At 46.4% G+C, this 25,953-nt stretch overlaps 1 protein-coding gene across 4 annotated transcripts in view; it reads left to right on the top strand.

The window, feature by feature from the left end:
* The window catches only part of LOC107391651 (nesprin-2), an 81,979-nt gene that overhangs the window by 52,892 nt on the left and 3,134 nt on the right, over positions 1 to 25,953 (top strand). For all 4 annotated transcript variants that reach the window (XM_054742058.2, XM_054742059.2, XM_054742060.2 and 1 more), the window contains 14 exons: positions 9,567 to 9,729; positions 16,301 to 16,488; positions 16,735 to 16,885; positions 17,418 to 17,600; positions 19,365 to 19,502; positions 19,663 to 19,857; positions 19,943 to 20,249; positions 20,462 to 20,592; positions 20,678 to 20,807; positions 20,959 to 21,164; positions 21,247 to 21,447; positions 21,529 to 21,654; positions 23,583 to 23,783; positions 25,175 to 25,249. In XM_054742058.2, the coding sequence (XP_054598033.2) occupies positions 9,567 to 9,729; positions 16,301 to 16,488; positions 16,735 to 16,885; positions 17,418 to 17,600; positions 19,365 to 19,502; positions 19,663 to 19,857; positions 19,943 to 20,249; positions 20,462 to 20,592; positions 20,678 to 20,807; positions 20,959 to 21,164; positions 21,247 to 21,447; positions 21,529 to 21,654; positions 23,583 to 23,783; positions 25,175 to 25,249 (2,395 nt within the window). The remainder of the gene's footprint in view (positions 1 to 9,566; positions 9,730 to 16,300; positions 16,489 to 16,734; positions 16,886 to 17,417; positions 17,601 to 19,364; positions 19,503 to 19,662; positions 19,858 to 19,942; positions 20,250 to 20,461; positions 20,593 to 20,677; positions 20,808 to 20,958; positions 21,165 to 21,246; positions 21,448 to 21,528; positions 21,655 to 23,582; positions 23,784 to 25,174; positions 25,250 to 25,953) is intronic.

Here is a 25,953-nt window from a genome sequence, read left to right as displayed (position 1 = left end):
CAGAGAACGTTCTAATCCCATCCCGAAGAACTGGTGCAATGGCTTTGACCATCTCAGCTACCGTAGCACCAAACCTTAGCTCATAACCTGTAAAAGCTGACTGGGCTGCAGCCATTTCTATCCTGATGGTGAGCAGCTGGATGTTCCGTTGTGGATCTGTCCAGTGTGTCATGAGATATTTGACCACAACTACAGCATTTAGATTATATTTACCTGAAATACTTTTACCAGTTTTCCAACCTGATTTTTGCTGCAGAAAAAAAGGATTCATCTGCGTTCAGAAAGGTTTTGGGTCATTTGATCAAGTCAAGTCAATTCAAGTTTATTTATATAGCACCAAATCACGACAAGAGTCGTCTCAAGGCACTTCACATAATAAACATTCCAATTCAGGTCAGTTCATTAAGCCAATCAGAAATAATGTTTCCTATATAAGGAACCCAGCAAATTGCATCAAGTCACTGACTAGTGTCAGTGACTATACAGCAATCCTCATACTAAGCAAGCATGCAGCGACAGTGGAGAGGAAAACTCCCTTTTAACAGGAAGAAACCTCCAGAGAATCCTGGCTCAGTATAAGCAGCCATCCTCCACGACTCACAATTGTGCCTCGTTGACAACGCGTGCCTTTGATCAGTTGATAAGACCCAGCATTGCTGAACTTCTGCTGTGTGAAAGGTCTCTTTAGTCTTAAAATGTGCTTCTTTGAAGAGCTATGCCACTCCTCCAAATTCTTTGTTAAGCAGTGATTCCCAACCAGGGGTGCGCGTACCGCTGGTGGTACACGAGCACATTACAGGCGGTACGTGGAATTATTGAATTTCCATCATTCTGCACTGCCTCTGCCCTGTTTAAAATAAAAATCAATGAAAAAAGCATCAGGCTGGGATGTGTTATGCTTCATGAATACCCAAATGTAGTAATGCACAGTGATGTACAGTTACCATGGTACGAATGACCAACTGTGACTGTGCATGAATGTCACCAACTCAGAACGAAACACATGGGTGCTGGCGAGGAGCGCATGAATTAAGCACTATTTGTACAGAAGACGGGGCAACGAGAGTCTTACAGGCCTAGTTTGGGTTTCAGGAGTCTGGTGTTGAGCTGGGCTCACCACTCATGGGAGGGGCAAAGGGGTCAGGTGCAGTGTGAGATGGGTGGTAGCTTGGCGGTCTGAAAAAGCTCACTCTCAGTACGTGAAACGTCACCTCTCTGGTGGGAAAGAGCCAAAGTTGGTGTGTGAGGTTGAGAGGTTCCAGCTAGACATGGTCCAACTCACCTTGCTGCATGATTCTGGCTCTGGAGCCAGTTACCTCGAGAGGGGCTAGACACTACCACACTGGACTGCCGCCTCCCGAGAGGCGCCCGAGCAGCGACGGGCATGCTGTTAGGGCATAAAGTCAAAGAATCCACGAGTCAAACAGGAAGTGAGGTGTGCGTTAGCATTAGGGAGTTTTAATGAAGCGATTTTCATTTACAGCTTTTCTCTGTTGGTTTGGCTCATTTCTTGAAACAGAAATTACATCCTCGAAATAACACGGACAAGCCTCCAAACCTCTTGGCAAATGTTCACAACAGAATGGCATTTCTCATCCATTTTATCAAATGGCAAATGCCTTAGTGCATGTCTCAATTGTCTCAGCGCTTCTTTGCAAATGATTAAGTACATGTAGCCTACAGTTATACAGTTAGCCCACAGTTAGCACGTTTTCCAAATGAACAGATCTTGTAGATCTAAACTGATTAGTTGATTCTCAGTAATGATCATTCTCTCTAAAACATGTCAGCATCATTTCATTGTATAAGTCCTCACATGCACAACTGTCTGTTCAATTGTCAGAATCGGTCAAGAACATAATACCATGAATACCGTATATGAATTTCTTTGAGTATTTGATACATTGATGACAGTCAGATGAAACTATCCATCCATCCATTTTCTGAACCCGCTTTGCCCATGTAGGGTCGCGGGGGTGGGGGGTGGGGGGGTGGGGGGGGGGGCTGGTGCCTATCTCCAGTGGTCAGCGGGCAATCAGGCGGGGTACACCCTGGACAGAGAACCAGTCCATCGCAGGGCAACACAGAGACACACAGGACAAACAATCATGCACACACACACACACACACACACACACACACACACACACACACACACACACACACACACACACACACACACACACACACACACATCTAAGGACAATTTGGACAGACTAATTAACCCTAACAGTCATGTTTTTGGACTGTGGGAGGAAGCCGGAGTACCCGGAGAGAATCCACGCATGCACAGGGAGAACATGCTAACTCCATGCAGAAAGATGCCAGGCCGGGAAGCGAACCCAGGACCTTCTTGCTGCAAGGCAACAGCACTGCGCAGCCCCAGGTGAAACTAGACTAAGGAATGGGGAGTGTCCCACACACAGGTGTTTTACATGATCGTGTGCTGCCATTCCTGACAACGCTGTGGCCACTCACATCCCCAGTCTTAGCCCATACAACGCACTCAAGCTCCTCATCTTCTTGGATCGCCTTTATACCGATATTGTCCCTGAAAATGAGAGAGGTCTCGTAGGGCCTCACCTACCTATTTACGTAATTGTGTGGGACAGTGTCAATTTCCACCATAGCCCACTCATTAGGGGCTTGTGTGCAACGCATCCAAGGATGGTGAGTGTGAATGTGAATAAAAAATGGTTATAATTTCCTTGGTAGTGTGAGTGCCGTCTGTGATGTCAAACCTTGGAGGCTGCTCTTCTCGGTCGTATATTGTTGGTCCTCTGCCACAGAGACAAAACACCTAAACATGTTGTACGGCAGGACTCACACAACGCCAAAGGGACGATGCATTTTGGGGACACTGACTCTTCAGATTAGAAGGAAATGTAGTTTTGACACATGAGTGAACTGTTTTAGGAGAGAGATGAGCTTTTGCAGGTCAACCATGTTGTTGTGATCAACCATCCAGGTTTATTTTGACAAAAGCACCAAGAATGATAAGAATGTCCAATCTGTGTCGAGAAATGAGCCAAAGCTGTGTTGAGAAGAATCTTTGCCATTTTGAAGACACTGACTGTTTAAATGAGAAAGGGATTCAGAGTGAAGCCTGAGTGAACAGTTCAGGAAGAGATGTGAGCTTTGGCAGGTGAGCTGTAGTGTTGTGCTAAATGATCTTAGAGGTTTGAGATTGTCTTTTCTGTTTCAAGAAATGAGCCAAACCAATGGAGAAAAACTAATAATCATACGTTCCACTTTTAGAGAATCATCAATAAATGTGAGTATTTGTTGTGTACTTGATGTATGAGAACACAGCTCAGGGGGAACACACGTAAACAAAGGTCTGGAAACGCCGATAGAGCCCGGAGCCTTGTGTTCAGACAAAAGCCAACGATGGGCGTAAAATCCCACTAATCTGGTGAATGCTGCTGGTCTCTGTGTTGGTCCATTCAGGCTGCTTTACATGATCTGTGAACCTTTTTAATATTTGTTTGCAGTTTTCATCTGAAGGAGCGTTGGTGGTTCATTGTGCCTACAGCAGATAGAACTAACCCTAACCCTATGATTCAGTCAGCACAGCCTTTGCTTCAGAAAAGCAGCTCCTTACATGCAGCCAGTGGAGACTAGGAGTGTGTGTGTGTGTGTGTGTGTGTGTGTGTGTGTGTGTGTGTGTGTGTGTGTGTGTGTGTGTGTGTGTGTGTGTGTGTGTATGTGTGTGTGTGTGTGTGTGTGTGTGTGTGTGTGTGTGTGTGTGTGTGTGTGTGTGTGTGTGTGTGTGTGTGTGTGTGTGTGTGTGTGTGTGTGTGTGTGTGTGTGTGTTGGTGGGTAGCAGCGGGGCTAAAAGTAGCTTTCTAGATCAGTTGGGTCTGCTTAGAATAATCCAGTTATGCTTTAGACAACAACAGAAGCATGTTTCCATGTCTCCTACTACAGGAAGTCTCCATCAAGAGCTCCGAGGTCATGTGTTTACCACGCACCGGTACGTTGAAACTGTAGGACGTCTGATTTATCATCAAATACAAACTATTAGCTCCACCCCCAGACTTTTAGACAAATATATTTTATGAGATTTTATCAGATATATGTAAACTATCAAAGCTGTAGTTGTCAGTGGGTGCTTTTACTTTGGAATTTTTTTTTTTTTTTTTTTTTTTACTTTTGGATTCACTGATCTCACCTGTTGATCTCAGGTTCTGGTCTTACTGGTTGGACTAACTGGTTGTTTAAACTGGTTGGTGCTTCTTGTTTTCACTAGTGGGTCTGCAGCCTGAGCCCAGCATGCCACATGTTTAGATAAGCAGCATGGGATCTGACTCAGAGGCAGTGATGTCGTGACATCACTCTGTATGCACCTCACTAAGTTGGACAAGATGACTGCTGAGGTTTGACTTGCAGAGGGATTAGACACGTTGACACTGGCCCGCTGCTCGCCTTTGTCCCCCAAAGTAAACCGGGTGACGAAGCACCCACCGAGCAGCTGCCGCTTGCTGACACGAGCCTTTGTACCATGGGCCCTCATCCTCGGGGGCCGCCATCCGCTCTGCTCTTTGTCTGAATGAGATATACACGAGGCAGATGTTTGTCTGAGGAGAACCCCCCCCCCCCCCCCCCCCCCACACCAGCTCCTCCTCCTTCAGTTCCCCAAGTTTGGCACATGCACTTTTCTCTTCAGCACCACAAATGAAGGCCTGCTGAGCCATTTGTTGAAAGTGGAGAGTCATGACGCTTAGCTGCTCATCACCAACAACAACACCATCTTGGCATCTCATTTGATTGGTTACCGTAGTGATGACTCCTGTATTGAAGAACTAACTTAGTAAGCTGATTGTTTGGATTAAACGAGAGATTACAAACTCACTAGAGCGGCTGCTTTTAAAGCTACAGTGTGACTCCGTAGTCCGCTGAGTCCACATGAAGCTTTGTGTTGGATGTAAATGTAAAAAAGAGATGAATTAAACACCTTCTAAAGATTAAAGTCCCATTAGTCGTTACACACCGGTGAAAATTGTTCTCTGCATTTGACCAACAACCTCTAGGAGAGCGGTGAGCTGCAGACATGGTGGCGCTCAGGAACTATTTGGTGGTTTAACCCCAACCCAACCCCTTAATGCTGACTGTCAAGCAGGGAGGCATTAGGTCGCTTTTTACAGTCTTTGGTGTGACCCGACCATGGAATTGAATTTTCCTAGGACTAGTTGTTACAGATCCCTTTCAGCACAATAGTTGAGAACTTGGTGGAGTGCGCTTTGCCATAGATTTCGTGGTGAAACTGGCGTGACACATCTTCAGTTGTGTGCCCCGACCTCATTGGGTGTTTCGGCGATCACAATACACACTCTGCCGGGGTTGGCCCACCCCTGGTTGATCAGACCCGGGTGTGTGTCACTCAGAAGCACGACATCATCATTTGGCAGCCCAAATAGCATCCCTTTGTTTAAGCCACAGCCAGTGACTGCTCTGTTCCGCTGCAGTGGCGAGCTCTTTGATTGCCCTCCGTTGTGCCTGGCCTCTGATCCCTACTTCCTTCAAAAGCCTTATTATGGAACTGGCTACAAAACCTCTGCATCCCACTTCCACTGGCCACACCTTCACGTTCCAACCCCTCCCCTTTGCTTCAGCTGTTAGGCTTGCATACCGCAGCCACTTTCGTTCGAATGCTTCGTCAACCAAGGGACTGTCAGCTCGACAATGAAGACACGCCGGCAGGACCTTGACCAAAGGACGAGGTCTGGGCGCAGGTTGGTTGCAGCAATTTCGGGTGGAAAGGTGAGCCTCTGTTTGAGGTCTACACGCAAATCCCAGTCTCGGGCCCCATCCAATGCACCAGGGTTGGTACTAGATGGCTTTGTCCGCTGCTTCTCCCCTTCCCGCATGAAGATTTTCTGTGGGATGGCAATCTGGCCATTGGTAGGCATAGCGTTGATGGTTACCCTCTTTTCCTCAAGTTTGGCTTTGAACCCACTACTCCCAGTCCTAGTCTCTGTACATGCAAACGATTTGGCAGCCTTGTAAATCTTCATGATTTTCCTGTATAAGTTGTTGGTTGTTTAGATTATTGTTTTCTGTTAAACATATCTTACAGGAGACACGCACAGATGTTACAGATCAGTTTACAGAAAGTGCAGTCGCTGTTTAAACTAAATTAGGCAGGTGCATAAATGTGGGAACTGTTGTCATTTTATGGATTTCAAAACCTTTAGAACTACTTATTAGAACTCTAAATTAGTTTGGTAAGCTCAGTGACCCTTGACCTCCACACAGGTCAATCCAGTTATGAGAGTATTTCAGGGGTCTAATCATGAGGTTCCCTCCTCTTTGAATGTTCTCTAAAGAACACCAACATGGGGTCTGAGACAACTCTCACATGACCTGAAAACAAAGATTGTTCACCGTCATGGTTTAGGGGAAGGGTACAGAAAGCTGTCTCAGAGGTTTCAGCCGTCTGTTTCCACATTTAGGAACATACTGAGGAAATGGAAGAGCTCAGGCACATTCAAGTTCAGGCGCCAGGTGGCAGACCAAGAAAACTCTCACATAAACACAAATGAAGAATGGCGAGAACAGTCATTCAACCACAGACCAGCACCAAAGACCTACAGCATCATCTTGCTGCAGATGGAGTCACTGTGCATCGTTCAACTATTCGGTGCACTTTACACAAGGAGATGCTGCATGTGAGAGTGATGTAGAGGAAGCCCTTTCTCCACCCACAGCACCAACAGAGCTGCTTGAGGTCTGCTGAAGCACATCTGGACAAGCCTGCTTCATTGATAAGGTGCTGTGGACTGATGAAACTAAACTGAGTTACTTGGGCAGAACAAGGGTGTTATGCATGGAGGAACAAGAACACAGCATTACAAGAAAAACAGCTGCTACCTACAATAAAACATGGTGGAGGTTCCATCATGCTGTGGGCTGTGTGTTAAAGTTGAAGGATGCATGGATTCCACTCAGAATCAGCAGATTCTGGAGACCAGTGTCCAGGAATCAGCGACAGAGCTGACGCTGCAGCGGGGCTGGATCTTTCAACAAGACAACGATGCTAAACACTGCTCAGCATCTACTGAGGCACTCGTGCAGAGGAACATGTAGAACGTTCTGGAACGGCCAGATGCTGCTATTTCTGCAAAAGGAGGATCTACTAAATATTTCTTTTTTGTGGTGCCCAGATTTATGCACCTGCCTAATTTAGTTTAAACAGTTATTGCACACTTTCTGTAAACTTTGTTTCACTTCTCAAATCTCACTGTTTACGGGAACATGGTGAAGATTAACAGGACTGCCCAGACGTTCGTATCCCACTGTATGTCTCACGCAGCAGGTGTTGCTTCCCCAGCTGGACATCTGCATAGCAACCATCTATCTGAACTCTTGAACAAAAGAGTTTGCCCATTAAAAGGGTTACTTTTTTTTCTGTGGCTGTGAATGTTATCATCAGCCACCTTCTCCATCACCGGCTGTATATTTAATCATTCAGCGCTCTAACATATTTCACTTGCTTGTAGTGTTCTGAACCCCAGGTGGCTTGTGTCAGGAGGAATCGGTAGTTTCAGTCTGGGGTTCCCTGCTGGGTGGGGTCTGCGTTTGGATGCAGCAGCAGCAGCAGGACCACTGCGCCTGTAATCGCTGTACGAGCTAAAGCAGATCCCCGGGGCACGTCGCCTCTACTCCTCCACCTCTCCTTACAGAATGTTGTTTCTCATCCTGATGTTTGAGGTCTGGAGCGTTTGCAGAGTATCTAGTTTGAAAAGTGTGTCCACTAAAGGACAGGACAGTGGGCCTAATGCTTCCCTGCTTGACACTCAGTGGCGACCAACACCCAGCTCTGTGTAGGAGTTGTGGAATAAAGGACCTTCTAGTATTTGCAGAAATGATTCTCCAAAATCAGTTGCTTTGGTCATTTTTCCTTTTTGACTGCAAAAAAACTTTTAATTGATAAAAATGTCAGAGGTGAACAAAAGTGTTGAAGAGAAATGCTTCATAAAACAAATAAGCATATATATTTTTGTTTCTTTACCAGCTGGGGATATATTTAAACATAAAAGTAGATGACTCAACTAAATCTTGTCAGTGGGACTGCATGCATGTCTAAAAGCTGCGTTCAAACGTCCAGCTGTTTCAAACAGCTGGACGCAGGAGGCTGGACCGTGGAGGGGCGGGCAGACTGCAGAGCAGGGTGGGGAGGGATGGAGGGCTGATTCCTGCTAGTGGATGAGCCACAGCCACGGAATTCCGCCTCACCAGCCTGTAAGTACCGATCCTGGTCCCATATGGAGCCCGGCACTCCTGGTGAACAGATGGGTGGAAGCGGAGCAGATCAGATGTTTTGTTATGATAACGAGGGAGAGGCGGGGGATGGGGTGGGATTTCTCAGTGCATGCACACACAAACACACACAGGCAGGGAAACACATATCGCATTATTTAGAGCAAATTCAATTCAGCTTGCATGCATGAATGTCGGTTTAAACGAGGCAGCAGCGTAGACACGATGTGTGTGAGGACAGCCGGTGTGTTGGTGTTCACAGCCGACCGCTGTTGTTTCTGCAGGGTTTCTCCACCCATCCGTCTCCCACCATGCCTCCACCAAGCACAGCCTCCTGCTTGCGTTCACGCGTGTAGAGCACGGCCACAGATGCATGCAAACTGCTGCATTAGCAGCTTACAGCATGACAGCAACATGTTTACCGCAGCATCAGAACCCAGGAGTCACGCTCTTATTAGATGTTTTTCACACCATGAACTGAAATGAGTAGGAACTAGACGCAGCTCGTCTCTGCGTTGGTTTGGTGGTTGCATCGTTAAGCTTCTGCACTTGCATGAAACCTGCACGGTCTTCTGGTGGAGCTTTAGATCTCATCAACACCGCTCTTGAGAATAATCTTTGGAGGAATAAAAATATCAATGTTTGTGCTGATCGTTGCACTCTTACCATCAGCTCTGTGACACCTTTTTAAACTCAGCTCTAGTCTGTCTGGATTTAGTATGTACTTTATCATTTGTGAGTAAAGGTCATTTGAATCCAGTCGTTGGAATACGATTCTCAGGTTTCATCTAAAAGGTGCATTTTCCTGTCACCTTTTTGACTTCAAGTAGACGGTTGCAGGCTGGAATGTTGCCGGAAGCTTCATCATCTTCATTTAGACAATAACAGAGTTGCCACCTCTCCTCCCTGCATTGTGCTGGTTTGTGGGGAAGAATGAGCCAATGTAGGTCACTGACCTGACGGCTAAACTGGATTTCAGAGACGAACACCCAGCTCTGCGTCAGATGTAGGTCAGTGTGCCTCTCTGCACTGGCGGTGGCGACGAGCCACTCCTGTGATGTGAGGATCTGGTTCTGGCTGTGGCCAAGTCGGTCTTGTTGTCTGGCAGAGAAGGATGCTGGTAGCTGTTGGATGCCATCACAGCTTTAAATTAACACGATTAGAAAAATCGTTATCGTCTGACCTCAAAAACACAACAGGTGCTAGCATCATCTAGTCAACAATAATCAAACCCAGATAAAAAATCTAGTTTTTATAAAGTCTCCATTTTAACCTTTGGTTACATGTCGCATTTTTCTCGCCAGGGTGAGGAAACTGAAGGAGACGCTGGTGACTGTGCAGCAGCTCGACAAAAACATGAGCAACCTGCGGACGTGGCTCTCTCGTATCGAAGCAGAACTGGCCAAACCGGTGGTCTACAGCGTCTGTCACAGCAACGAGATTCAGAAGAAACTTGCTGAGCATCAGGTGGGAAAAGCAAAGCCAAAGACATGATCATCAAAACCCGTAAAGTTTTATGTGTAAAGGAGCCACGGGCATAGGAACAAATTCAATATTGGGGGGACCCCCCCCCCCCCCCCCCCCCCCCCGGTTCCTACGCCCTAAAGCCGGGCGTACACTGTGCGACTTTTTCACTCGCAGCGTTCAGCTTCAGCTCAAACTGTACGACTTCCTCGCAGAGCAGATCTCACGAGTCATGCGCTCACACTGCACGACCCAGTTCTCGCATGCGACCTGACTGCTCACACTGTACGTCTGGTAGCGACACGTCGGCCCTAAAAAATGTGCTAAAAATAGCAGTTTTTACTCAACACGTCAGACTTTTCTGTCTTGTCTTGCCTGTTGTCCTTCGGGAGTGCTGCAGGAGGACACACCAGTGTGTGAATGTGTGTGTGAATGGGTGAATGACTGATTGTGTTGTAAAGCGCCTTGGGAGGTTCCAGGACTCTAGAAGGCGCTATATCAAATACAGGCCATTTATGGGGGTTGGATGAGGAAAACGAAATAAAGAAAGTAAATTTGTGTTTTGTGATCAGTTTAATTTGACACGAACACGACAAACACGCTTTCTTGACAATCTTTGTGAGTAAAAAAAACGTGTAGAAACAAAAACGAACAACGTGTGTTATTAGGGAAATAGCGACCGGCCGGCGTTGATGCAGGATTGCGCATGCGCCGTGAGCGGTTCTGGTACTTTTTGGGTCGCAGCTGCTCGCAGCGCCACTTCAACAGTGCGATACCCTCACGAGGGACGAGCGAAATATTAAACACGCCAGAAGTCCGTGCAACCTCACGATTGCTGATCGGCAGCTGGTCACGTGGTGTTAATCGCCTCTCGTAACCCCCTGTACACTACACGACCGCTCAGCGCAAAACTCGCCCCGATGTCGTGGCTTCTCGCACGAGTGGAAAATCGGCTCAAAAAAGTGAAAAAGTCGCACAGTGTACGCCCGGCTTTAAGAGGAGCAACACAGACAGCAGGAACACAGATTTAGTGGCAGGGTTTGTTTTTGTTCTGACACAAGAGCAGAAAGTCTGTTTAACCTGCAGTTTGTAAATGATTCAGCTCATTCTGAAGGGGGTTCATTAGCCTTTCAGAGCTAACTCTGAAATGTAAACGACACAAAACACAAGAGTCCAACAATTTGTACTTCTTTGTTAAAAAGCAACAAGAACCCTAAATAATGAAAGCGGTCGGTCCCAGTGCGCTTCAGAGAACCGTTAAACTAATCAAAACTAATTCAAAAGTAAACAAAATGCTGTGATGGTGAAGCACAGTCCGTGTACAACACAACAAAAGTGAGAAACAGAGAAAAGGCTCACAAGATACGCCTGGTCCCACAGTCTTTCTGTTACAGCCACCCTGGCGGGGTCCGAAAGCTGGCCGACAGAAGAGTGCAGCTAAGTAAAATCCCAGCAAGCGCCGAGAACAGAGCTGTTTGTGAGGCAGCGAGCTGGCACGCTGAGCCGAGGGGCGGTAAATGCACGGAGAAGGTGGACTCGTGAGGTGGGCCAGAAAGGAAATGGACTTCAGCCTTTTAGTCCGTTTGTTGTCAGCCCTACTAAAGGGCTAAAAGATGCTAGCTGGAGAGAGGTGGAGGGCTAAAAAGGTTCTGGGGGAGAAATCTTCATCCACAAGTTGAAGAAGATGTGATCTTTCAGTACTTTTGTCCTTTTAGTGAGAACAGGAAGTGATGTGTTGGCTCCTGGCTCTGTTGCGCTATGCCGAAAAGATGGCTGAAGGCACTTAGCTGCCGCTCATCACTCTGTGGAGAGTCTGCTCCAGACTTGAGACTTCCTGGTGTTAATAAGAAGACTAAAGTGTACACTTGAGAACTCTTGTTGGGCACAAAGACGTGTTTCAGGAGCCGCAGCATCATTTGTTTAGATTTTAACAGTAAAGATGGCTGTAAACAACTTGCTTAACTTCACGTTTCAGCATGTCCTCTAAAGCTGAAGAAACATGTTGGACAGAAAATTGCCTGAAGAAATAAGAGTTTTCGCTGATGGGGGAAATGGTCCCAGTTAGGGGGAAAAGAAATTGAGACGGGTGAAAAACGGAGACAGAAATCCAAATTGGTGACAGTGAAAAAGACGTGGAGAAGCAGTCTTGTTGAAAGAGCCGGGACTTCTCCTGTTCAGCAGAAAAGGCTGCAGGTCTCCCCATTAGTGGATGAGGGACGGCTGAAATGACTCCTGGATGGAGAAGCTGTGAAAGCTTTCAGTGGTTACCACGGCAACCAGGAGAGTGGTAACTGAACAAATAGGAACCAACAACAAGTGCTGTCAGGCTCTACAGATGGAGCTGTGCGCGCGCACACGCACACACACACACACACACACACACACACACACACACACACACAGCAGTTTGGTGTCAAAGTACAGATGTGGTTTATTAAAGTCGCTTCACTGAACGTGTTTTCATCAGCACGCTGAAGTGAGTTACTGACTATAAACACATGCGATTAACACTAATGACGATTTAATACAAAATTTACAATTACTTATTATGGATGTCGAGATCTGATCACGTGACCGGGAATCGGTCCCAATCACGTGATTCAGACTCGATCGGGATCGGCATTGCTTCCTGATCCGGACTCAGTCAGAGAGCCCGGAAGAGGTCCTGTGTTTACCTGCATTACATTATTTATATGGACTCTGTGTGGTGGCGATTCTTTTGAGCTGATTGTTCTCGCTGCAGGCAGCTGCGTCCTGCGCTCAGCCACCGTAACATTCTCAAAACATGCATCACTAACACGGTCATTCATTTATGGGCCGTTCCCATCTGTACCGGGTCGGCCCGGGCCGGGTAGCGTAGGTTGTTTACATATCTGGGTGGCCTGGTATTTTTCCGGGCCAACCAAGGCTCATTCTCAGCCCTCTTCTCGAGGGGGTCTGCTTCAGGCCGACCAGGGCCAACACACCCACTGCTGACAGCAAATTCACACCTTCCATTAGAGCAAGCCTCTGATTGGTGGGTGGAATCAGCCCACATGGGCTTAAGGCAAGGATGTGTGGAATCAACCGGGCCAGGCTGGGGCCGACTGGGTCTACCCGGCCCGGGCCGACCCGGTACAGATGGGAATGGCCCATTATTCTCTGGTAAGTGTGTTTTATTGGTGCCGCTGCAGAGCTCATCACCCGTGGGCCGGTGACTCCACCTCACTGGTGCACCCGGCCAGCGCACGCTCTGATCTGCTCAGTTCAAATGTCTCTTCTGAGGGGGAAAGTAGAAAGTCAGGCAGCCGTTTTTTTGGAGGAGAGGCCGGAAGATCAGAGGCAGACAGGAAAATAAAAACCCAGAAAACAAGACGAAGTTCTTGAAAATAAAATGTAGGTAGCTTTGTCCCACTACATGTTGGCAATCATTTATAATCATGCAAGTCAGCAGGGGGTCAGACTGGGAGGGTCCAACGCCCCTGCCCCACAAAAATGTTTCATTGTGGGTTTTTTTCCCGACTTACTTAGTAAACTTCCCTTTACCTGGATGAAGAGGTTAAAAATAATAAGTGAGTTATCTCTGAGGCATCCATCACCCCTTAGAAACGTGCTAAGTGTTTAAGGCTGCAGCCTGCTACAGCCAATGAGACACGCGGACAGCCAGAGCTGGAGGCAGCAGAAAGTCACGCCTTCCCCACAAAGCAAACCTGGCTTCCAGAAAATGAGGAAAAGTTCCCTTATTGATCAGGTTTTCCAAGGAGAGAGGTGAGATATTAGCTCTCAGACTGAAAGCTGCATTCATGTTCAGTGATTAATGCCTTTCGTTTCACCATTAAGATCAATTATGAAATAATTAGTATTATTAGAATGATTACGGTGGACCTCGCAGTGAAAACAGGTCTGCTCTGTGTGGATATTCCAGCTCCTTCCTAATCATGGATCAGGAATAACTTAGGATCCATGGATTCCTTGTAATCTCAGGAATGTGAAGTAGCCGGTGTCATCCTGCAGTACAGACCTAACAACTGCATCGTTAATCCCAGATTATCTACTTGAACTCGACTAAATGAAAATAGCCCAAAGGGCACAGTGGAGGAAACTGACTTTAAGCCATAGATTATGGACCATAATAAAAGTTGGAAAAAGGAATAGTCTAATTATTACGAGTTCCTGTTGCAAGGTATGGAGAGCCAAAAGTGACGCAATTCTATAAATAACTAAAGCATTAAATCATTTTTTAAATGTATCAATAAATACTTTAAATATTTGACATTATCATGAGTAAAATATTAATTAAAATTATAAATGGATATTTCATGACTTGTTTGATTATTTCATGGTTTGTTCATCATGGTGGCGTTATGTCTAACAACCTATCCATCACCGTCAGTGAGCAAGGCTCAGGTCGAACATGGCCGCTTATACTTCATTTATTTATGTTTTACGAGGATAAAACCACTAGAGACGAGACGTCTGGTTCTCCAGCGGGTCCTTTACCTTAGAGGGCTTTTATTGACTTGGTTAGAGATATTTTAATCTAACAAATAAAACGGCAGCTGACTCAGGATCAGTGGTAAAACAGTACAAGAGGAGTTTCCTCACTGATACACAATATCTGTAGAAGTACTCCTGCACGGGCTCCGTCTACATGAGGTGTTATGTACAGATGTGTTACCCAGTGGACATCTTTTTCTTTCTCTAGTCCAAGGTGTAGTGTTTTAGGAGAATTGCTAAACAGAAGATGTTTTAGGTTCACTGTAGCAGGTAAAAGCATCTGGTTGGCTCAACAACACCATTAAAGTGTCTCCTGAGTTCACTGGTAGACATTGTTGTTATAGTACATTCACATTTGTATGCTGTATTAGGAGAACACCCTGAGGCTGGAACTGGTTTAGAGAAGTGTGGACACAGTTTGGACGGTGTTACACATTTCTACATAACACCTGTACAGATGAAGCACTGCTGACCAGATCTGGATCAAACAGGAAATTCCTGTTTTACCAGATTTTGTTTTATCTGGTAGGATTAAAATAGTTCACCAACCTGTAGGGAATCTTTCATAAAGGGAGCGGCCATGTTTGTTATCAGAATTAGCTCCGCCCACTGACTTTTATGGGAGAGGATGATAAAAATCAATATTGATGAACAGACTTTGAAACAATGAATCAAATCATGAAATAATGACATATGATTTATTAATTAATTAAATATTTTCATTGACACAATCCATTAGTTTTATATTTAAATAATTATTTAAGCAGAATAATCCTTCACTAATTGTGAAAATGTAACTATGAAACTGTTCTTACTCAAGCTGTGTAAACATTTCAACTGTCCAGTTTTTAAACAGAGTTCAAAGATTTCAGTTTTCTGCTGTTGAGCATTTTTTTCTCTGTTCTTCACCTACATTTTTAACTTTATTACACTTGTTGGTGATTTTTGCTTGTAAATCTTTAAATACATTCAGCTCATTTTGACAGTTTTGCTTAGTTTCAGCTTCACTTCAGCTATTCAGCAGCTTCAGCAATCAGTTTCTGAATTCGGCTTATGCTGCTCATGTCAGTTCAGCTAAATGTAAAAGTTAAACAGTGAAACTAGTCCTACTCAGACAACACGTGTTTAGACATTTTTGCTGTCCAGATTTTTAAACAATGTTCACAGATGTCAGTTTTCTGCTGTTTAGGATATTTTTCTCCGTTCTTCACTTACTTTTTGTGCTTGATTCACTTTTTGGTGCTTTTTGCTTCCAAATCTTTCAAAACGGCTCATTTTGACAGTTTTGCTTACTTTCAGCTTCAGCTTAGCTATTACGCAGATTCAGCTAAAAGTTTACGCTATCCAGCATTCAAACAGCCTTTCTGCAAGAACTGCAATTGATCTAGTGTGATTTAACATTTCATTATTGTAACAATGTAAATCAGTATTAGCATCATGAACCACATGGCAGCAGCAGCAGCAGGGCCGTCATTCTCTCCAGATAGCACTGAGATTGTATTTGCTCAACTAAGATCATATTTATTATCTCGTCTCATAGCCTGACAACAAGTGTGCATGAGCGATATTAAGCAAGTGAGCATGGGGGCCCATCTAGGTGGCCTATGCCAAGGGCCCAGAATTTGGCGCTACGCCCCTTCAAGTAAGATCAACTTCAACACTCAGTCCTACGCCCAGGGCCGTATCAAGGCATTTTGGGGGCCAAGGCCAAATAGACCCCTACCCAGTATTTTAAGTTAAGGTGCTATTTGTTTTTTTATATTAGACTTTTTTGTTCTTGCACTAAAGTCCAAAAGTAAAGATTTGTTGTTATTTTTACTTGATTGTTCTGTTTGTTAACGGAGTTGTTAAATGTTAAATGAAGTTAATTAAATAAAAATAAGGAACTTTCTGGATCTGTTCCTTAGTTTATTTATTCTCTTTTTATGTATCAAAAGTATCAGATTGGGACTCGGTATCGGAATATTCTCTAAGTCAAATGACTCGGACTTGGACTCAAGTGCAACAAAACCTGGTCGGGACATCCCTACTATAGCATGCTAGAGAATCCTACATGCACAAAGCACAGAAGGAGTCATCTGCCCTGTCTGACCTGCAGGATCTGCAACGGGACATCGAGCAGCATACGGAGTGCGTGGCATCCGTTCTGACGCTGTGTGACGTTCTGCTCCATGACGCCGATGCTTGTGGCAGCGACTCGGAGAACGACTCCATCCTGCAGACCACCCGCAGCCTGGACCGCCGTTGGAGGAACATCTGTGCCATGTCCATGGAGCGTCGGATGAGGTGACGCAGACAAGAGTACAGACCGTTGGGTTTCTGAATAGTCCCAAAACATCTCAGAAGAAGACTGTATGAGATAAATACAAAATATGTAAAAACATTACCACACAATCAAAATATTAAAACTTTAACGTTTATTTCAACACATCTCTGTTGAAAATCAGATTCACAATACTAGCATGTTAAGTCAGCAAATCCTCATGAAAGTAATAAAATTGAGTTTATGAGTGTTCTCCTGCGGCGCCTCAGGATCGAGGAGACGTGGCGTCTGTGGTGTAAGTTCCTGGGTGACTATTCTCACTTTGAAGAGTGGCTAAAGACCGCTGAGCGGACTGCAGCCAACCCCGAGTCTGCCAACGTCCTCTACACCAGCGCCAAAGAGGAGCTGAAGAAGTTTGAGGTCAGACGCTTATTTTTATATTTTTCACTTTGTTTGAGCTATTGGATTAATTCTGTACGGGATGCTGCAGGTGGACTCGTGTCAAGAATCACCATGGTAGTGCTAACAATGAGCTAACGCTAACATGATACCAAATAAGCCCCCAGGTAAAGAGATCGACACAGTCCTGTCGTGGTCTTTGGGTTAGGGATAATACTCCACATCAGACGCCAGTCATCGCATCATGCATCAGGATTTGAGCATGATGGTAGACAAGCACCTGAACAACTGCAGCCCTGGTGGGACGCTTCCAGTATGCAGCTTTCAGATCCCACCAAAAAGGTCGAAAGAAGGAAAGTCGGAGAAGCTGAGGGCGTTGAAGGCTTACTGATGCAGAAGGACGGAGGAAAGCTGGCTCGACTCTAGTTTCTTAGTGTCCTATAATGAATGTCCAAAACCAGAGACAGAAACAGGGTCTGGGTCACTCCGTCGTGTTTGCTTGATTTAGACGAGGTTTATGAACGTTGCTCACAGGTCGGTGTTTCTTCTGCAGGCGTTCCAGCGACAGGTTCACGAGCGGCTGACTCAGCTGGAGCTGGTCAACAAACAGTACCGCCGTCTGGCTCGAGAGAACCGCACGGACGCTGCCAGCAAGCTCCGAGTCATGGTGCATGATGGGAACCAGCGCTGGGACTGTCTGCAGAAGAGGGTGGCGTCTGTTCTCCGCAGACTCAAGGTGGGACCAGGGGTCAAAGGTCCTCCAATAGCTAGTTTCGTTACCCCCTCCCCCTGTTTAAGGTGCTCCAGGTAGGAGCAGTTCAAGTTAAAGTAAAAGCAGGAAGTTGGATAGAAAACAGAAACCCTTCCTGTGCTTGGCTCCGCCCTAAGCTGTTGGGATTTAGGTCGGCTTTCAGATGATCAGGAGACGTCGTGTTCACAAGCTGCTGTTGCTACCATGACGTGATGCTGAGGAGATGTCTCTGAGGCAGATACTCTGTAGATCTGTGCTGGCGGTGGACAGTTTTTATGTCCATGGAACTGTAATTAGATTACCGTAAATCCTCTAATATTGGCCTGTATTTAATTAACTGCCGGGTATCATATTTTGGCCGGTGTTGGAGTCAGCAGAGGTGAATAATGGCCGTTTTTTTTATTGTGGCCGGGTGGAATGTGGTAACAAGCAAGTATGGGGGCGGTTGTGTCATCCGTCTCACTTTTGATTTGCCAGTGATAGACCGCGAGGGTAACTTTAACCGTGCGGAGACGAAGAGGAGGCGAAAATTTGATATCAAGTTCAAAGAGAACGTGCTGATTATGCTGCAGAACACTGGGGAGCTGTAGCAGGGGTTGTATGAACTAGTCGACTTCCCCGCTCTATAGTGACTTTTTATGCCTGTCATCGACTAGTCGCTGTCACGTGATAATGACCGGCAAGATGCAGTCCTCGGAAAAGACAGCAGCCTGCTGTCAGCAGGTGACAAGCTCCTGCGCATCGGGGGGGCAACGCGCTGTGCCAGAGCGTTGGTACTGACACCCGCCGTAAAACGGACATTTAACCAAATAGTGACCTTTTCCCTCTTGCAATTTAACCTTCCCCTCACCCCCATCCTAACCTTAACCAGCTTGCGCATGCAAAGCTCTGATTGTTGACGTGCTCCAGACATCTGCGTCCTGAGCACGGCCACAGTAACATTATCAAATCAGATGTCGCCACCTCAAAAACTAATTTAACACGCGATCGTTCATGTCGGTTCATTTCCTTTTATGTTTTCTGTCTTTTATTCTTTTATTTGTGTCTGATGCGTTTCACTGCTGTGGATCGAGGCGCATCACCTGTTTTGTCCTCCGGTGACGCACCGATCACTGATGCGGCCGGAGAGCAGCGCGCACCCCATTGTTTTTGTGGTCGGTAGATCTTTTAGAACTGCAGTTCAAAGGTAACTCATAAGGTGAATATATATGAACCCAGGTAGCAGTTTTTCTTTAGGATTGAGAGGAGATGCAGGAAGATAATAAACAGACAGGACAGAAAAAAGTCAAATTAAAACAAGATAGTTTTTGTACCTGCTGGTTGCAACAAACAGACACCATTGAAGGTAATCAGAAGTGAGGAACAGAAAATGAAATAATTATTTTAATGTTTAGAGCAGCAGGAACTCCGAGAGGCTGCAGGTGCATCAATGAGTTTGCGGCCGCTGCGCAGGGGGAGGGGGGGGAGGGCTGAAGCAGAAACTTCCGTTGTTAAAAGAAATGTGTTTAACTTTGAAAATGTGGGCGCAATTTTAATTGTCAAAAACTCCAGCGAACCATTAGTTCATTTTGCTCGAATAGAAATCGAGGCCTGCCTCTTATTCTGGCCCTCCTTCCAATAAAGGCCTGGAGCTTGATGAGCTTGAGTCAAATACAGGCCCGGGCCTGTATTAGAGGATTTACGGTATAATGAAAAATGTCCACATGAATAACGTCTGTTTTCTAAACAGTGTCTGTTTGTCCTGTGAAGCATTTCACGTCTCAAAGAGAAGACTTTGAAGGAACTCGTGAGGCAATCCTAGTCTGGCTCACGGAGATGGACCTCCAGCTCACCAACGTGGAGCACTTCTCTGAAAGTGATTTTGAAGACAAGATGAGACAACTAAAGGTAAAAGACTTTAAAAACACTGAAGACGTTTCATCCAATATCGGAGATGCTTAAGAACATTCTCACATCTACAACTCCACATACGGAGTCCTGGAGAAGGGCTGTCCAACGTGGGGCCCGTGACTTGGGACATTTGGTGTCACTCGTGTCCCGTGTGCAGGGCTTCCAGCAGGAGATCACGCTGAACACCAACAAGATTGATGCTCTGATCGTGTTTGGGGAGAACCTCATCCAGAAGAGCGCTCCTCTTGATGCCGTGCTGATCGAGGACGAGCTGGAGGAGCTGCACTCTTACTGTCAGGAGGTGTTCGGCAGGGTGGCTCGCTTCCACCACCGCCTCGTGAACAAGAGGCCGGTCAGTAGCAGGTTCTCCGCTTTTATTTAGGTAGAACAAAGCCACTTCCAGCCATGTTCACGTCTTTGACTTCTTCTTCCTGCAGGTCCTGCATGACGACAGGGAGACGTCCGACCCCGACACAGACTTGTACAACTTTCCTGATGTGTCCAACGTAACATCCTGGTCAGAGACAAAGGGAAGGAAGGAGGAGGCAGATGCAGCGGCAACAAGGGTCGTCTCAGGAGGACAGCACATGTGCCACCTCCTGGTACCTCCTCCAGAGAGATCCGGTAGAGAGACCCCCGTCAGCATCGACTCCATCCCTCTGGAGTGGGACCACACCGTCGATGTGGGAGGATCTTCATCACATGAGGATGATGAAGATGTCACCTTCTACAGTGCTTTGTCAGGTGATTACAGAAGATCATCCATGAAGCTACTGAATGTTTTTGGGATGATCATGTTTTTCTCATGGTTGTGTTTTAGTCTCTCAGGATTTAGAACATTTTTCCGGGTTATGTTTGTTAGCGTGTCTTGCTTTTTGGCGTTCGTGGCTGTAGCTTTTGATTTTCCATTCATTTATGTGGATCTGTTGCGACAAACTTGATTTCTTCTACTTCAGTGAAGTCGGTGACAGACCCACCCAGCTGGCACCACCCCGGGTCCAAGGAAAGAAAGTGGCTTCCTGGAGAAATCATGGAAGGGCTGAGCCCGTCTCCGACCAGCGGCGTTCCTCTGCACCAGCGTGGCTACGTAAGACCTCGCAGTCACGCCACGCCTCCAGATGATTCCAAAGATCATGTCCGTGATAACGTCTGGTAACGTTGTGTTTGCACAGGATAAGTTGATGTCCGAGTGCAACAACAGCATCGCCAGTGTGAAGAGAGTCAAACTGGTCCTCAATGATGACGAGGAGCTTGAAGATTCAGGTCTCACCCGCAGCGTGGTCAGCAAGCACAGCAGGACAGGTGTGAACAAAAGACCAGATGTAGTTTTATTATCTACTAACCTACTGTAGATGGCAGATGTTCCTATTTTTAGGCAACCCTCGACTCAGACAGCAACGATCGTTTAGAATAGCATCAGGTCTGTTACTCAGACTGACTGATGTCTCTTCAGGTGTGACTGAGCGCTGGGAGCTGCAGAAGGCACAGACCAGTGATCGGAGCACTGAGCAGGACCTGGAGCAGTGGCAGAAGCTCAACTCTGACCTCTGTGATGTCACTTCCTGGTTGGGCAGAGTGCTGCCAGAGCTAGGGAGGCTGCAGCGAATCGCACCGTCCACCAGCATCCGAGATGTCGAGATCAACATCAGGAAGCTGAAGGTGACTACGAAGTCGACCAGAAAAGAAAATGGAGGTTTCAGCTGTGGTTTTCTAAAGAAGGGTTTGTCTTTGGTTTGTGAAGGAGATGCAGAGGACTTTTGACAGCTTCAAGTGTCTGATGATCTCCGTCAACCTGAGCGCGCGTCACTTCCTGCAGGGTGACAGTGTGGAGCTCCAGGAGCTGCAGGAGGCTCTGAGCTCAGCCAATCACAGCTGGTCACAGGCCTGCTGTGGTTTGGAGAGCTGGGAGAGCAGGCTGCGCTCGGCTCTGCTGCAGTGTCAGGTTAGAAACCGTGGCCCGTGCCATCTGCACGTACTCACATCCCAGAAAACTCCCAAACAAAACGTCCCTCCGTCTCTGTAGGACTTCCATGAAGCGCTGCGTTTGCTGCTGCTGTGGCTTTCCCAAGCCGAGGACAAACTGTGTGCCGTGACCACCGACCCGTCCACCTCTCAGTCCGCCCTGCTGCAACATCAGGCCACACTGGTGGTGAGGAACTGGATGTTTTACTTTACTTTCAGAAAAAATCCAGACAGACGTTTAGATTTATGAAAAAATGAAGTCCTTGTCATTTCAGTCTGTTTAGCTGCTCAAAGCTGCCTCGTTGGTCCAGCGAGTTCCTCACAATGAAACGTAAAGGTAACCCTTTACAACCAGGGTCCTTAACATCACTTAGTGCATTATTAAGCATTAATAAATGTTAATGTTAATATCATCTTGCTGCTCACACTAAACCCTCTGTCAGGAATCGTGGTGTGACCTTTGACCCAGCTCTCACCCTGGATTCTCATGTCAGTTCTCTTGTTGGCTCTTCCTTCTTCCATCTCAGAAACGTTGCTAAGCTGAGTCCCATTCTGTCCCGCTCTGAACTTGAGACAGTTCTCCACACCTTCATCTCCTCACGCTTAGACTACTGTAACTCTCTTTTCACGTGTCTGAGCAGAACCTCCCTGAACCGTCTACAGGTGGTTCAGAACGCCTGTGCTCGGCTTCTGACCAAGTCCTCCAAACACACCCACATCACCCCGCTTCTCCTCCAGCTTCACTGGCTGCCAGTCAACTTCAGGGTTCATTTCAAGATCCTGGTTCTGGTCTATAGGGCCTTACATGGACAAGCACCATCTTACATTGGTGATCTTCTTAGTCCCTACACCCCCAGCAGGTCCCTGAGGTCCAGTGATCAAAGCCTACTGGTTGTGCAGCACCAGGCTAAAGGTCAAAGGTGACAGATCATTTGCTGCTGTGGCCCCCAGACTCTGGACCTTTCTCCCCCTGAGCCTGAGATCAGTGGACTCAGTGGTCTCCTAAAACTCACCTGTTCAGGCTTTGGTGGGACCTTCATCCCCCTCTCCTTGTTCTGCTCTTTCTACCTATTCCACCTTCCTCAGGATCCACTGATTTCCCTCTTTCTTATTCACTCTCTCTCTTTCTTAACATTTTTAATCACAATTGTCTATTTTTTTGCTCATTTTAAATATATTTTTAATCATTTTCTAAATTATTTTTAATATTTTTACATTTTTTGTTTTTGTGAAGCGCCTCGTGATTTTTATCTTGAGAGGAGCTGTAGAAATGATATTTTCTTCTTCTTCTTCTTCTTCTTCTTCTTCTTCTTCTTCTTCTTCTAAGTAATACATTACTAAACAGACACCCCCGCCCTGGACTTGTGTCCTGACCTTAAAGACATCTAATCATGCTGGGAACATTAACAAATGCATCCTTTTTTTTATTAATGCTTAATAATTCACTAAGTAGCATTAAAAAGGTGTTCATCTGAGGCCATCTGGACCAGCGTGTGTGGGTTTGTGCACGTTTACGGCAAAAGGAGATGATGAAGCAGGAAGGCGAGCACCTACAGCACGTTCTTGGTCCTGCAGCAAACCCAGCTGATGGAGATCACTGCCACACTAAAATGAAACGTTCATCACTACATTAACACATATTTCATTATTTATACCATTTATAATCCCCACTTACTCATTAACTCACATTTTAAAATGCCCTCTTTTCTTTATTTTCTTGTAGGAGTTAAAACTCCTCAGAGCCTGAAACATTAAATCAGTTGTAATATAACGACTTTATGATGTTTTATTGTGTAATTATACGATAAATGACCTCAGCGCCCCACGGAAAGGCCGGATATGGCAGGCTTCATTAATAATCCTAATCTGGAGGCTTTAGGACACAAGTTTACAGTTTGCAGGTTGGTTGTAAAATATTTTACACAATTGTGATTTCTTATTTTTAATTGTGCTCGAGCTGATGAAGGGTGTACTTACCTTCCTGTGACTGGATTCTGTTGTTAAGTCTGATGGTTTATTTTGTTTTGGTGGGACTGTTACGCTGATGGTGGACTAGCTGCTCCGAGGTCACAGCTGTTATTTGAGCCCGATGCTCTCTGTCGCCTCCTGCTGCAGGATCTTCAGGAGGAGCTGAGGGGGAGAGTTCGCCAGGTGTGCTCGCTGCAGGAGATCACCTCCCAGCTCCTGCTGTCGGCTGCAGGAGAACAAAGTGTGGAGGCCAAAGAGAAAGTCCACGTCATCAGCACCAAACTTGACCTGTTGTCGCAACAAGTGGCAGCTGCTTTGCTTTCACTGCCGGGAAAAGTGGTCAGTCAGGTACATCAGCTGCTTTTTAACAGAGATGCCAGTTCAGCCGGTTTTAACTGGTTATCTTTTCAGACTTCAACCTGAACGTTGAAATATTTCCTCTCATTTCTCAAAGGTTTCCTGGAAACTGTAGAACGATTTCTAGCAAGCAGCGCCTAGTCTGTGTGCGTGTGTGCGTGTGTGTGTGTGTGTGTGTGCGCGTGTGTGTGTCTGTGTGCGTGTGTGTGCGTGCGTGCGTGCGTGCGTGCGTGCGTGTGTGCTTGTGTGTGTGCGTGTGTGTCTGTGTGTGTGTGTGTGCGTGCGTGTGTGTGTGTGCGTGTGTGTGTGCGTGTGTGTCTGTGTGCGTGTGTGTGTGTGTGTGTTTGCGTGTGCTTGCGTGTGTGTGCGTGCGTGCGTGCGTGTGTGCGTGTGTGCGTGCGTGCGTGCGTGTGTGTGTGTGTGTGTGTGTGTGTGTGCGTGCGTGCGTGTGTGTGTGCGTGCGTGCGTGTGTGCGTGCGTGCGTGCGTGCGTGTGTGTGTGTGTGTGTGGTTTGTGCGTGTGTGCACGTGCGTGTGTGTGTGTAAATGTTGGCGTTTAAGATCAATAATAGAAAGGACATTATTAAGTCCATTTTGTTTTTTATAGAGTTAAAGAAACTGATGTCGTATCTAATGATCCTGGAAACTGTAGAACGATTTCTAGCAAGCTGTTGAGTGTAAACAGCGCCCAGTCTGTGTGTGTGTATGTGTGTGCGTGTGTGTGTGTGTGCATGTGTGTGTGCGTGCGTGCGTGCGTGCGTGCGTGTGTGTGTGTGTGTGTGTGTGTGTGTGGTTTGTGCGTGTGTGCACGTGCGTGTGTGTGTGTAAATGTTGGCGTTTAAGATCAACAATAGAAAGGACATTATTAAGTCCATGTTGTTTTTTATAGAGTTAAAGAAACTGATGTCGTATCTAATGATCCTGGAAACTGTAGAACGATTTCTAGCAAGCTGTTGAGTGTAAACAGCGCCCAGTCTGTGTGTGTGTATGTGTGTGCGTGTGTGTGTGTGTGCATGTGTGTGTGTGTGTGTGCATGTGTGCGCGTGTGTGTGTGTGTGTGTGTGTGTGTGTGTGTGTGTGTGTGTGTGTGTGTGTGTAAATGTTGGCGTTTAAGATCAATAATAGAAAGGACATTATTAAGTCCATGTTGTTTTTTATAGAGTTAAAGAAACTGATGTCGTATCTGATGATCTGCCATGATTAGTGTGAACATTTCTGTTTGAGTGTAAATGAGACGCAGCATCAGCCAGATACTGCTCATTACACTCTGATGGGTTCTGTGCTGAAGGCTGACTCTGTAAGTCCAGCAGGTACCAACGGTCCTGACGGTGGTTGAGCTGCAGCTGGCGACTCAACGGGTTTAACGGGTGTTCTGTATTACAGGAGACCTGCTCGACTGGCTCTGAGCTGCTCGGCGCTGGTCTGGAAACACTCGGGTCACCTCTGCTGCCTCACAAGGTAGGCAGCAGCGCTCGGGGTTGAAGTGGTCCCTGTGGCTTATAGAGTGACCACAGCGTACCGAAACCTTGAGTGAACACACACGTCAAACCAAATTCTGCTGTTGAGTCTAGTTTACAACCTGACCACCAAAACTGTCCAGATGTTTAGACTGGTTATGAATCAAAAAGAGTTCATTTGCATGACACCAGCTCACACCCAGTCCAGGGAGATCCTGACTGGAGCTCATCTTCATCACTGGTGTGGGTTTGTGGTCGTCCTCCCGCCTCTGGAAGATTATCCCAAAGTTCTCAGTAGGATTAAGGTCTGAGGGGGTTTCCTGGACCTGGACCCAACATGTTCATTTTCTGGTCCTGATCCACTTAGTTCTGACTTTATCCTTCTGGCCCGGTGCTCCATCATGCTGAAGAAGACGTTGTTCATCTCCAAACTTGGTTGGAGGAGATCCTCTGGGAGGATGTTTAGGTACCATTCTTTATTCATGGCCGTTCGGAGGCTAAACTGTCAGTTTACTCTCTCACACACAGACACACACAGACACACACACACACACACACACACACACACACACACACACACACACACAAACACATGAATGATCTCAAGATGCTTTCAGCCTTTCCTGGACCTTCAGCAGAACATCAGTCTGTCCCTGATCAGTTTCTTAGTACCAGACTGTCCTCCAAGTCTTCTCCTCACCTCAC

This window comes from Nothobranchius furzeri, chromosome 18 (assembly GCF_043380555.1).
Source record: "Nothobranchius furzeri strain GRZ-AD chromosome 18, NfurGRZ-RIMD1, whole genome shotgun sequence".
NCBI lineage: Eukaryota > Metazoa > Chordata > Actinopteri > Cyprinodontiformes > Nothobranchiidae > Nothobranchius > Nothobranchius furzeri.
This window is presented reverse-complemented; position numbering and strand designations above follow the sequence as displayed.